The 13662-nt window shown below is 55.9% G+C and overlaps 1 protein-coding gene across 3 annotated transcripts in view; it reads right to left on the reverse strand.

Moving 5' to 3' along the window:
• Positions 1 to 1437: 1437 nt before the first annotated feature.
• KCNIP3 (Kv channel interacting protein 3, calsenilin) overlaps positions 1438 to 13662 on the reverse strand; it is a 113976-nt gene continuing 101751 nt past the window's right edge. The window contains exons 1-9 of one of the 3 annotated variants that reach the window (XM_011969660.1): positions 12958 to 13008; positions 12614 to 12626; positions 10250 to 10374; positions 9754 to 9823; positions 9462 to 9532; positions 5793 to 5900; positions 5016 to 5120; positions 4232 to 4294; positions 1438 to 3523 (exon numbers count right to left, since the gene is read on the reverse strand). In XM_011969660.1, coding sequence (XP_011825050.1) covers positions 3476 to 3523; positions 4232 to 4294; positions 5016 to 5120; positions 5793 to 5900; positions 9462 to 9532; positions 9754 to 9823; positions 10250 to 10374; positions 12614 to 12626; positions 12958 to 13008 — 654 coding nt within the window. In that variant the 3' untranslated portion in view covers positions 1438 to 3475. Of the gene's footprint in view, positions 3524 to 4231; positions 4295 to 5015; positions 5121 to 5792; positions 5901 to 9461; positions 9533 to 9753; positions 9824 to 10249; positions 10375 to 12613; positions 12627 to 12957; positions 13009 to 13662 lie in introns of those variants that run through there. The other 2 variants (XM_011969658.1, XM_011969659.1) reach the window with 2 other exon arrangements.

Here is a 13662-nt window from a genome sequence, read left to right on the forward strand (position 1 = left end):
TGCCAGCAGCACCAACTGTCAAGCATGTGAGCGAGTGAGCCGCACTTCTGCCGCATTCTAGTCATCAAGACAGTCACATGAAGTCCTACTGAGTTCTGAGGGCAGGAGAACTAGTCTCCATCTCTTGGTGACGAAGTGCTAAGGTCTGGGAGAGCAGTGAAACTAGAAATATTGCATTAGCTATTTTTGGAAATTATACTGAATTTTTTTTTTTTTTTTTTTTTTTACTATTTTTGCAAGTAACATTGCATCTCTTCAGATTCCCTCAATATTTACTGCTCTCTACACCCTTCATGCTTCTTGCGTCTTCGACCTTTTAGCTGGGAGATCGCCTTGCTTCCACATGAACTAAAGCCCTCGGACTTTTCTTTATTATCTATTGGTGGCAAAGTCTCTTAAGTTATTTATTTATTTAGTGACAGAGTCTATTCCACCTTAGGCTGGAGTGCAGTGGCACCATCTCAGCTCACTGCAACCCCCGCCTCCCAGGTTCAAGCAATTCTCCTGCCTCAGCCTCCCTAGTAGCTGGGATTACAGGCCCTCGCCACCAGGCCCAGCTAATTTTTTGTATTTTTAGTAGAGATGGGGTTTCACCATGTTGGCCAGGCTGGTCTTGAACTCCTGTCCTCAGGTGATTCACCCGCCTCAGCCTCCCAAAGTGCTGGGATTACAGGCGTGAGCCACCGTGCCACATTGAAAATATTTTATTTGCCTGGTGTAAAATTCCAGGTTGGCAGTTGCTTTTCTCTCGGCAAACTGGACATGCCATTCCCGTCTTTCCGCATCACCATCACTGAGGAGAGCTGGCCATCAGTCCACCTCTGGCTGTCTTTGTCATCTGTCTTTGGTGTTCTGCAATTCACTGTAACGTGTTTAGGTGAGTTCCCTTTTATCTTGCTTGCTTGGCACGTGTTTGAATTTCTTCCATTTGAACTGGGGAGTTGGGGAACCCTCCTCCTCCCTCCCCCGGGCTCTCATTCTTGTCCCTTCTCTGTCATTGTCCTTATAGGGCTTACACTTTTGAAAACAAACCCCAGGAGATGTGTTCAGGCAAATACTGCTTTCTTCTGCCCCGTGGCCCTCACTCTCCAGCCAAGGGGACACCCAGAATGACTTCCCACAACTGGGAAAGAAAAATTACCTGGAGGTGAAATACACATGGTGCCTCAAGAAGTCCTCCTGCCCTGTGGGGTCTGTGTGGAGGCTCCCGGGCTGGCGCGTCCCAGGAAGGCCCCGAAGGCCCACTGTGTGCATCTCAGCCTCACTCGGCCTCAGTAGGGTCACACTGCGAGCCTGAGAATTTGAGGGGCGTTCTCTGCCCCCAGAGCCAGCTCTCAAACGTTTACCAGCACAGCTCAGGGCAGGATCCGCGGCTAATGGCAGCAGGGGTGAGAAAAGCTGAGCTGAAGTTCAGAGCTGCGATAAAGCCAACAGGAATCCCTCTCCTTTGTCAAGTTTATTTTATTAAAATATACAGGACTGAGTATTAGTGGATGCTGAGAACAGGAACCACCCTCCCAGGCCGTGGCCGAGGGAGACGCTTCTGCCATGCAGACATGCGGCCGGTCTGGTCCCAGCGCGGGAGGCAGACCCCTCCTGGTTGGGCTGTGCAGCCAGTCTGGCCCCGAGGTCAACGCGGGCAGGGGTGTGGTGGGGACGCTCTCCTGAGGCCTTGGTCTTAGCAGAGTGACACCAGCTGGGAGGGCTGGGCAGGGGGAGAGGGGAGGGAGAAGATCCCTGAGCCAGGGAAAGCTGAGGCCCTCCTGGAGGCAGAGGCCCCCAGTCAGCCTGGAGTCTGGAGCCGGCGTCCCTGCAGCTCCGTGGGGGAGGCCACGCTGTGCCGGAATGCCGAGGGGCCTCCACCACACCGCCTTGCCTCTGAGGGCCCTGCTCACCCTGGGGCTGGCCTCCTGGGGCACTCGGGGACTCCCCGGGCCAGCCCTGAGTGGAGCTGGGCTGGCTGCGATGGAATGTATTATGTGGGAATGTTCCCGGAGGGGCCGTGCGGCCTGGGACCAGGTTCCTTCTCGGTGAGGCCCGGGCAGGTGCGAGCAGCGTCTCTCTCCTCCGGGGGTTTCTGCTGACCACCCAGCCACAGGCTCCTCAGCCCTCACCGCTGGCTCCAGCCTTGGGCTGGCACTCTCCATCCCCAGATGGAGGGGACCGCCAAGCAGAGTCCCCAGGGTTTGTGCTTTTGAATGTTGGTCAGCCGGGCTGGGCTTTGGGGCCCTGCTGATCTCAGGCACAGAGCAGACTCCCCAGGCCTCTTCCCTAGGGCCACCGTACCGGGGCTCCTGGGCCCGAGCTTCAGCCAGCAGGAGGGCCTGGCCTCTGAGAAGCAGTGTGCTGGGCTCCCACCGGGGCTGCGCCTGAGCTGCTAAGGAATGCTTGTGCTTTTTGTGCAAGGCTGGGGCAAGCCTGGGCAGAGGGACGGCGACACTGCTTCAGGAGAGAGGGCTCAGCCAAGCCGCTGGGCCACAGGAGGGGCACTGCAGGAAGAGGAGGGACGCACCCCTTCCCAGGCCCCTCTGAGCTCTGCCCTGGGCTCCCTGGCTGCCAGTCCCTGAACCATGTGCCTCCTCCCGGGACCTAAGAGGACCTTGGAGGGAACAATCTGTGCTGGAGGGTATGTACAGCCCCACCCACTGCATTCCCACTGAACCAGGACTAGGACGAGGAAAGGCTCATCCCACCCTGTGGAGGGACAGAGTGCCCTCGGATTCTCCACCATGACCAGTCCCCAAGCTTGAAATCCCCCGCCTTCCTGCCATGGAGGGAGAATGGGGCCCAGTGGCCCTCACCACCCAGGCTTGCCCCACAGTGGGTGGCCTGGTACCCAGCTCTTCCAGGTCAGTGGAGTGGCAGGGGGTCCTGCGACCCCCAGGAAAGCATTTCCAGAAAGCTTCAGGCTCAGCCTCCATCACCCCTCTCCCCTGCCCCGCAGCTGGTCCGTCTGGGGTCCTGAGGTAAGAGGCTTTCTAGAGGCGTAGGTAGTGGGTAGGGAGTGGCTGTGGGGAGGCGGCCAGGGGAGCCCGGAGCCGGCCCACTGTGTGGCAAGAAAGCAGAATGGAGAACGGGACGAGGTGGGCTCACCGGAGGTTGGACCCTCCCCTGCAGGGGCACTTGAGCCCCTTCCTGGTGACATCCAGCAGCTGGTGGCCTGCAGACCTGCTCTGTCAACCGCTTACCCAGAAGCAGCCTTGCCTCGCTGGCCTGGGGAGGGTTGGTTGGGGCTCCTGGACTCGGCTCCCAGCCAGACTCAGCCCCTCCCTGACCTTTGTCCCCCTCTGCCAGCCCAGATGAATGGCTGTATCTGTGTGTGTGTGTCTGTGTGTGTGTGTGTGTGTGTGTGTGTAGCAATCTGTTCACTTTTTGCAAATCTATTTTTTAAAAGTTTCTCGGAGGCTGTTCCTGGCAGGATGGAGGTTTCTTGGGGGTGGAGGTGGCCATGGCCATGCACTCCTCCGGACGTGTCCTAGATGACATTCTCAAACAGCTGCATGGAGCTCATGATGTTCTCGTCCTGTGTGGAGAGAGGAAGGGACGCCGGTCAGGTGTTGGGTGGGCTCCAAATCCGACCCCCTTGAGCAGATTCCCGCCAGGGACTCGGAGACTGCACCAACTTCCTGTCTGTCTATCTCATTGGGTGGAGGGGAGCTGGGGGACAGGGAAGTGAAGTAGCTGGTCCGAGGTCCCTGGCTGGTGAGGCACAGCCTATCTTCAACCCTACTCCTGACTGCAAGCCCGTCTGGGACAAGCTGATGAAAGGGACCCCGGCTGGCCTCCAGCAGAGGCGGGGGCTGACCAGGACTGCTCTGGGAGTGGGGCAGTGGAGGTGCTGGAGGCCCAGTGTCCTGCCCCGAGGTGCTCTCTGGAAGGGCCAGCAGCAACACTGCAGAGGCTCTGGTGCCTCCCCACAGTGACCCTCTCCCTCTGGCTGGCCCCATGTCTGCCCCTAACTTGAGGCTCTCCAGGGGCAGGGCTGAGGGAGGGTGTGGGGGGAGTGGGGGGATGCTGTGGGCTACAGGGGTGGGTGGGGAGGAGGAGACTCAGACAAGAGGGCAAGTGGAGCTTGGGGCTGCCCAGGAGGTGGCAAGGGGCCAAGGACACCTGTCACATCCTGGGCTGGCAGGGGTGGGACTGGGGTGAGGCAAGGGGTGGGCGCTGCCAACCACCCACCTCTGTAGCAGAGCCTGTAGAGAACTGTGGCCCGGCCTCCCGTGCCGCCTACCTTCTGACAGGTCTCCAGGAACTCTTCAATGGTCACCACCCCATCCTGGTTCCGGTCCATTTTCTGCAACCCAAGCCACGCCCAAGGTGAGTCTGCGCCCCAGCAGAGACAGCCCTGCCCCTGGCCTGAGGACGCAGAAGTCACAGGTGGATGGATGGGCAGGTGGGGTCCCTCCGCTCCGACTTGTCCCCTGTGACTCCTCTGGATCCAGGCCACACAATGAACCCTTCATAGCTACCTCCCAACCGACTGCTGAGGCTCCACGCGTCTTCCCCCTGCTCCCCTAGGCCACTTCCCTGAGCCTTCCTGGGCTTGGGTTTCCCAGAATCTGTCCCCACACTCACCTCCCTGAGAGGCAGCCAGGGCAGAGGGAGCAACTGAGTCACAGGACGGCCCATGTCTAGTGGCCCCAGCAAGCGCGAGGCAAAGCCTGCGGCCCCTGTACCCCCATGCATACAGGTGAAGGCCCCCAACCCGCTCCTCTCCCAGAGCATCTTCCTGGAGGAGCCATACAGCTCTCAGGCGGCATGGAGCTCTGGCCCGGGGTCAGCTGCCTCGGGATCCCAGCCCTGGACCCCAGATGAGGTCCACAGGGCAGAGCGGTGGTGTAGTTCGCTTCTCAGGGGTTCTGACAACCAGCCAGATGGGAGGGGCAAGTTTAACCTCCTCATGAGGAGTGGGGAGGCTTGGAGGGGCAAGGCACTTGCCCGGGGGAGGGGGCCCAAAAGCGAGAGCCCCTTCTCTGCCCGGTTCCTCTCCCTAGACAGGGCTGGCATGCGCTCACCTGGAAGAACCTCTCCACGTGCTCTGCCGGTGTGTCCTCCCGCAGGATGGGGTAGGTGTGGCGGCCCATCATGTCATAGATGGACTTCATGATGGCCAGCATCTCCTGGAGGGGGAGGTTGGCATGAGCCCGCTGCAAGGCTGGGGTGGCTGTGAGGGCCCAAAGGGAGCAGGCGGCATCCAAGAGTGCAGGGCACCTCCAGGCCAGTGAGTGCCAGGCGCCAGGCGAGCTGGACAGAGGAGCCTTCCCGCTTCCGGGGCACCCAGAGCGAGCTTCTGACTCCAGGGCAAGCTCATCTCCCAGAGAAGTAGGAGATGGATTATGTGCTTATCTCCAAAATGTGACGATGTAGCAGAAAAAGTGCTTGGACCAAACGAAACCTGTCTGTGGGCCTGTGCGGGAAGGCTCCCATCTCCACCCATGCCTTAAGGGACCACACTGCCCCCTTCACTCGGTGGGGGCCAAGGCCAGGACCTCTGGCTTCTCCACTTAAGTCTCCCCCAGGCCTTCTGTGTCAGACAGGATGACCGGAACACTTGCTGAGCTGGACCGAGATGTGTGGTGCAGGGTACGTGAGCCCACCCTCCACACGTGGGTGTCCAGGACCGAGGGCCCAGGAGAGGAGGAGAGCCCACTGGCTGCTGTCCTGGGGGCCAGTCTCTGGATGGAGATCGGGAGAAGACAGGTGGGCAGCAGGAGCAGGGAGAGGAAGAGGGGTGGGGGGTAGAGCAGCAGGAGGGGAGGAGGGGACAGCCCCTGCCCCCAGCCCCTTACTACCTCTTTGGTGATGTAGCCATCCTTGTTAATGTCGTAGAGATTAAACGCCCACTTGAGCTTCTCGTGGACTGTGCCTCGCAGCAGGATGGAGAGGCCGACCACAAAGTCCTGTGGGGAAAGAGAGGGCGGGGCGTGACAATCAATCACTGCCCAGGTCTAGTTCCAGTTGCTGTGTGGCTTCCACTGAAATTCACGTCTCCACAGGCGCAGAGCCTCCCTAAGAGACTGATGGCGTCCATTCAGGTCAGCACAGGACGAGTGTGTGCCCGCGTGTGAGCGCATGCACGGGTGTGCACCCGTGTGAGGGTGTGCACCTGGGTGAGTGTGTGCACCTTTGTGAGGGTGTGAACCTGTGTGTATGCACCTGTGTGTGTGCACTGGGTGTGTGAACCTGTGTGTGTGTGTGCACCTGGGTGAGTGTGTGCACTGGGTGTGTGAACCTGGGTGAGTGTGTACATCTAGGTGAGTGTGAACCTGTGTGAGGGTATGCACCTGTGTGAGAGTGTGAATCTGGGTGAGTGTGTGCACCTGGGTGTGTGCACCTGTGCAACAGTGTGCACCTGGGTGTGTGAACCTGTGTGTATGCACCTGGGTGAGTGTGTGCACTGGGTGTGTGAAGCTGGGTGAGTGTGTGCACTTGTGTGAGGGTGTGCACCCGGGTGAGTGTGTGAACCCGGGTGTGTGCACCTGTGTGAGTGTGTGAACCTGTGTGTATGCACCTGGGTGTGTGAACCTGGATGTGTGCACCTGGGTGAGTGTGTGAACCTGTGTGTGTGCACCTGGGTGAGTGTGTGCACCTGTGAGTGTGCACCTGGGTGAGTGCACGCGCATGTGTCTGCATGTGTGTCAGGAGCGGCATGGTAGCTGATACTGAGGTCAGATAAAGACATTCAAATATATATGGTGTCCTAGACCGTTTAATGCCGTGCTGCCTCGGGAGATGTCTGGGGGTGCTCTGTTAATAAAGGAGGTGCTCTATGTTTAGTCTGCCAAGCATCTGCATGGCAAAGGTGCTTGAAAACTTCTAGCTTAAAAAGCTAGAGGAATGATGCTCAGCTTTTTGTTTGTGGTTTGTTTTTAAAGACAGTCTCAGACGGTCACCAGGCTGGAATGCTGTGGTGCCATCACAGCTCACTGCAGTCCCCAACTCCCAGCCTCAAGCGATCCTCCACCTCAGCCTCCTGAGTAGCTGGGACCCCCTGGAGTAATCCATGCCTGGCGAATTTATTTTATACTGACAGAGATGGTCTCACTATGTTGTCCAGGCTGGTCTCTAACTCCTGGCCCCAAGTAATCCTCCTACCTTGGCCTTCAGAAGTGCTGGGATTTAATCCCAGGGCCGCCTTGCCCAACCCTGGTGCTCAACTCTTGAGTCATGACATGCTGCGTGTGGCCATTGCCTTTGGCATGTGACACTTTATTACTAATGTGACAAAATATGACAGTTCAAATGGTTTCCATGTGATAACTTCAACTGTTTTGTTACAGCAGTTGGTAGAAAGCAGGTTTTCCCCCTACCTCTTGGAAGGTTTAAAGGTGAAAGGTCCTCCCAGGCTACTCGGAAAGAAAGGGGTGAGAAAAGGGCTGTGCCAGCGAAGTGGGATGGAGGACGGTCAGAGTGCAAGGGACAGGGCCATGCACCGAGGCCCTGAGGCCCCTCAAGTGTTAGATTTTTGCGATTGGAGGAAGCTTGTACCATGAGAGAGAGAGACAGAGAAAAGCAATTTGGAAGAACAAAAATTATCCCAGGAGAAAAAACTCGACAACAACTATTAGGTTCAGAGATCAGAAATCTTGCATCACTAAAATAAGAATAGGATGTCATACAAAAGGGGTAACTGGAAAAAAGAAAGAGCTCTTGGAAATTAAAAATAAGAAAGCAAAATGACAGACTTAGAAGAAATGTTGGGAGAGCAAATGGAATCTTCCAGGAAGTGGAATGAGAAGGCAAACAGCTGGAACATAGGGGAGAAAGAGGGTAATGACAGGTGCACTCCAGAGCGGCCGATGCTGGGACACAGGCAGTTCGGGAAGAATGGGAGAAAACGGAGGAGAGCGGGTCGGAGCAATCAGAAAACACGATTTCCCAGACTGGAAGCAGAGATCTCCAGCAGCCACCACGTCTTGGCACAACGTGTGAAAACATCCTGCAGTTTAGTTGCAGGCATAGATCACAGTGAAATTTTAGCAAATTGGGTGCAAAGAGAGGATCCTATAAACTTTCTGAGAGAAAAGCAAAGCCAAACAGAAAAAGTAAAATCAGGTCCCATTCACGGGACAGCGTCAGCAGGGGCACCCGAGGCAGGAGGCCCAGGGCACGACGCCACCCCCGCTCTGAAGGAGAACAGCACCCCCGGGAGAGCTCGTCCCTACAATGGATCAAGCAAGAGTAAGAACAGAATAAAGATACTCCCAAGTGCTCAAAGGCTCCAAAGTTACAGCTCACATCCTCTTTTATAGGAAGCGGCTGGGCGGTGAGCCCCTGAACACACAGAGAGGAAAGCAAGAGAAAGGAAGATCAGGGATCCCAGAACCAGGAGACCAGCCCAGCAGAGTGGGGAGGAAGCCCCAGAGGGCACCAGGCCGCAGTGAGGGTGGAGCCGTGGGAGGCTGGGTGGGAGGCTCCTCTGGCAGACCCCAGGAGGAAGGGGCAGGGAAAGGACCCTGAGTCCGCCCTGAGGCTCCTCCATGCTAACCGGGTGCTTTCTGTGTGCTGTGGGGTTGGTATTTCAAATCTGAAAACAAGATTTGAAAACACGGTCTGCTTCTTTGTGCAGAGCCCTCGGCGTGTGGCTCAGAGTGGAGGGGTCCTGTGGTCACAGGGCAGGTGGGGAGCGTCAGTGTGCCCAGCGGGCTCGCGGCATAAAAATAACCCGCGCCGGTTATCGACGAGTTATTATTACCCCGTGCGGCCGGGGCCTTCTGGCCCCATGTGCTTCTCTGTGCTTTCCTGTTAGCTGCCCTTGGCCTGGAAGCCAAGTTGTCGGGATATCGATCAAGCCGGCTCTCAGCAAGGTTTTCCTCCCCAAAGCGGTTTCAGCTTTTCGCCTGCAGCTATTTTTAGAGTCCTGGGTTCCGTAGATGGGGCCTCTCTCCAACGATCCCTTGTGGTGGGGCTGGGAGGAGCCCGGCCGGGCCCCACAGGGAAGCTGTCTGGGTGGGGGACAGGCTTCTCCCTCCGCCAGTGGGTAACTCCAGGCTTCACTCTCAGTGCCCAGCTGGGATGAGCCCTGGGGGCTGCTCCGGCTGGGAAGCTTTCTAGATATTTCTGGCCTATTTTCTGGGTAACAAGGAGTAAATTCTGAAAATGGAGGTCACACATCCCACCATCAGCAAACCAGGCCTCTGGGTTAAGCCCTGATCCCTTTGAAAATGCAAATTCCTGCTGGGTCACTACCACCCGTGTGTGCCTCGGGGGCTCCCTTGACTGGGCAGAAGCTGGATACAAACTCTCAAATGGAAGAAAAGGCTGAGAACGTGGTACCGGCCCAGCAAAGTCAAACACCCCAGAGCTCACTGGCCACATCCACTCGTTCCCAGGGTGACTCACAAGATCCCTCCCACCCAGGACCATGGCTCTCTCGACAGCCCTGAGAGTGACGCCAGGGCAGCGATTCAGCCCGGCAGCCACAGGGGCAGGTCATGTGGGAGGAATCCGCGAGGACCTACCTCAAAGTGGATGGCCCCGTTCCCGTCGGCATCGAAGGCGTTGAAGAGGAAGTGTGCATAGGTGGTGGCATCTGGGGAGGGCAAGGAACAGGCTGGGGTGTGTCGGGGCTGCCTGGTGACTCATCCCCCACCCCAGGCAACCCCAGCTGGGGGTGCTAACTGTGTCCTGGTTTGGAGTCCCTGTTTTCCATGGGACAGGGGCCGCACCAAGCCTCCAGGATGCAAGGGGCAGCAGGAGGGTCCCCTCCCTCCACACTCGGGACACAGCAGGGCTGCCCTGCCTCGGACTCACCTCCCTGAGGGAAGAACTGCGCGTAAATGAGTTTGAAGGTGTCTTCGTCCACCAGGCCCGTGGGACACTCCTGCAGCAGGAAGGCACCCCCTCAGCCCTCAGCCACCCCCAGCTCCAAGCCCGATTCTGCACGGTGCCTGGCTGGCCTCTCTCCACCCGCTTGGAGGCTGCCTGCTGCCCGTGGCACTGCTGAGACCTCCTGGCCTGGGTTGTGGAAAGCCCGGGCAGGGGTGGGGTGAGAGGGAGCAGGGGTGAATAGGAAGGGGGTGACTGCTCCCCCATACCCTCTTCCTCTGTACCAGCAGCAGAGACACGGAGGGAGGAGCGTGGTGGCCTCAGTGACGCCCATTCCGGGGCCTGCCCCCGCCAGACAGCTTCCCACAACACAGAAGCCGCTTCAAGGCCCCTGGGATATTTACTGTGGCACAGAGAAGTTTCCAGGTCTCCCTGGGCCTGGGTCTCCAAGGCCTCTCCCCGGGTAATGGGGAACACTCACATTCTTAAAGCCCCTGTAGAGAGACTGCAACTCCTTCTTGGTGAACTTGGTCTGGGCCTGCAGCTGGTCCAGCCCCTCCGGCTGGTGGCGCACCGCGGACAGCTCCAGCTCACCGTCGCTGCTGTCTGGAGTGGGACACAGATGAGAGAGGGTAAGGCTTGTAGCCCTGCTCCTCCATCGTGCTCCGGTGTGGCCAGGGCATGGGCCAAAATAGTGGGTGGAAGAACTCTCCGTACATGACTACCATGTACAGTCACATAGGCTGTGCACTGCACAAACAGAGGGGGTGTGACTGAGTGGCCCACGCAAGAGCTGTGCCTCTGCTTTCCTGCCCGCAACAGGGCAGGCCTCCCCATCGCAGCCCCTGCAGTGCACCCCCCTGTCAGCTGCACAGTGGGACAAGGTGGGAGCTGCTCTTGTCCTAAAGAGGTGCTGAGTGAGGGCATACAGGAGCGGGAAAGACAGCAAGACAGGCATGAGGGATCCCTGAACTTCAAGATCCAATTCCTAGACCACTTCCTCCATGTGGCCCTCCCTGGACGTCCCCCAGGAATGCAGAGGGTGCCTCCTTGGCCCTCAAAGCCTAAGGCAACGTTGTTCAGCTGCAGTTGGCAGAGGAGCGTTATTCACACCTGGGTAGGAGGCTAGACCTCCAGGGTTGTGGGGGCAGGGATCAGACCTGTCCTTTAAAAACAATACACAAGGCCGGGCACAGTGGCTCATGCCTGTAATCCCAGCACTTTGGGAGGCTGAGGCAGGTCGATCACGAGGTCAGGAGATTGAGACCATCCTGGCTAACACGGTGAAACTCCGTCTCTACTAAAATACAAAAAACTAGCCAGGCGTGGTGGCGGGCGCCTGTAGTCCCAGCTACTCAGGAGGCTGAGGCAGGAGAATGGCGTGAACCGGGGAGGCGGAGGTTGCAGTGAGCTGAGGTCGCACCACTGCACTGCAGCCCGGGCGACAGAGCGAGACTCCATCTCAAGAAAACAAAAAACAAAAAACAAAAAACCCACAAACTTGTTAACTAACCATGGCTACATCTGGTGGGGAGGTGCGATGTCAGGTGATTTTCACTTTTTTATGATTTTAAAAAACATTTTCCTAATTTCTTTTGGTGTGACATGCATCACTTTTACAATGCAAAATAAAGCTAGAGCTGAAACAGCACTGAGTGCCCGCCCCTTGCTGAGCAGCACCCTCTCATAATTAGAGATCGCCACCTTCCCACGGACCCAGGACGCACGGGCCCTGCTGCCCCGTTGCCCTGTCTCCCCTGGGCCACACAGAATGGTGGTGATCCATAATCACCCGCATGGCTGGTGCTGGCTGCTGCCTCTCCCACTGCACAGCGAGCTCTTCAGGGGCAGCTGTCCTGCACCGCTCATCCTGTGCCCATGGTGGCTGGCATGGTGACAGGCACTGGTCCTGTGCTGAGCTTGCTTCCTACCCAGGCCTCTCCCGAGAGCGTGGTGGGAAAGTCAGCCTGCACTGCCCACTCTTACTAACCTCAAGAGCATCCTGAAAGCTGCTCAGCAAGCGGGCTGTTTCTTTGGTCGACACATGCTCCCAGTCTCCAAGATAACTATTTCATACCATCCTTCCCCTTACGTTTCCAGTATCTCCTCTCCCATCCTTACCCTCAGGTTACTTCCCACTTCACTGAGAAGACAGAAGCCATGGAGGAAAACTTCCCCAAGCCCTCACCCCACACCTACCCACCTGCCTGCACCTGGCGCAGACGTCTGCACCCCTGCCTGCTCCGTGGCTGAACTGTGCCTGCTCCCAGCAAAGGCAAACCTGCCTCTTGCAGTGGGTCCCGACCCCTCTCGCCTACTCAGGCAAGTGGTGCCAGCAAGTCTCCCGTTCTTTCTTCATCATCTTGTCCTCTCTTCTGGATCATTCCCACCACCATATAGACATACAGTAGAATCTGGAATCCTTAGTCATATTAAGTACAGGCAAACCCTGTAAACCAGCATCCCACGCCAGGCAAGCATCCTACATAGACTCTTCCCCTGCCCGGGGGCACAGGGATGCTCAGAGCAACAGCATTTTTGGTGGGAGAGTTGGAGGCAACTCGGGGGTTTACGGCAGGCAGGATGAGTAGGTGAAATACGGAGGCTGCACACTGGGGAGAACTGCCGTGGAGCAGACGTACACACGGCAGCGTGGATGGATGGATAGTAAGAATCCTTTGATGAAGAGGCAGACTTTTCAGACTAGAAAAGCAAGATCCAACTAGATGCTGTTTACAAGAGGGATACTCCTAATACAAAGATAGATTAAAGCAGGGTGTGTGGCTCACGCCTGTAATCCCAGCACTTTGGGAGGCCGAGGTGGGCGGATCACCTGAGGTCAGGCGTTCAAGACCAGCCTGGCCAACATGGTGAAACCCCATCTCTACTGAAAATACAAAAATGAGCCGGGTGTGGTGGCAGGCACCTGTAATCCCAGCTACTCGGGAGGCTGAAGCAGGAGAATCACTTCAACCCAGAAGGTGAAGGTTGCAGTGAGCCGAGACTGCACCATTACCTGGGTGACAGCGTGAGACTCCATCTCAAAAAACAAAACAAAACAAAACAATTAAAATGAAAGACTGGAAAAACATTAAGAAAGCTTGATGTTTTATAATGATACAAGGATTAATTCATCAAGAAGGCAGAATAATCTAAAACAGACATCACCTAGTAACAGCTTTAAAATACCTGAAGCAAAAAATTCAGAACTAAAGAGAGAAACAAACAAGTCACAATCATAATTGCAAGATTTTGGCATCCTTTTCCAGTAAATGGTATGACAAGTGACAATATAAAAGGTTTGAAAAACACCATCAACCAATTTGACCTAATTAATATTTATAGAACACTGTATAATTGTAGATGCACATTCTTTTCCAAAGCATATCCTGTGGTTACCAAGATATATCAGATGCTGGAACACAGACCTTCACCACAATGGTATTAAGTTAATATTCAGAACAAGATACTTAGAAAATCTCAAGTATTTGGAAATAAACAATACGTTTCTAATTAGCTCATAGGTCAGAGAATAAACTGCAAGGTGATCACATTTTGAGATATTTTGAATTGAATGATTAAAAAACAGAGCATATCAAAATTTGCTGGATGCAGGTAAAGCTGGGCTGAGAGGGAAATTTATTGCTTTCAATTCCTTTATTAGAAAAGAAGATAGGTGTAAAAGCAATGATATAAGCTTCGAGAGTCAGAATCTAAAAAATGCAGAGCAAATTAAATTCAAAGTAAACAGAAGAAAGAGCATAATAAAAATAAGAGTGGAAATCAATGACAGGCTGGGTGCAGTGGCTCATGCCTGTAATCTCAGCACTTTGGGAGGCCGAGGCAGGTGGATCACTTGAGGTCAGGAGTTCAAGACCAGCCTGGCCAACATGG

This window comes from Mandrillus leucophaeus, unplaced genomic scaffold, assembly GCF_000951045.1.
Source record: "Mandrillus leucophaeus isolate KB7577 unplaced genomic scaffold, Mleu.le_1.0 Scaffold9, whole genome shotgun sequence".
NCBI classification, from domain to species: Eukaryota; Metazoa; Chordata; class Mammalia; order Primates; family Cercopithecidae; genus Mandrillus; species Mandrillus leucophaeus.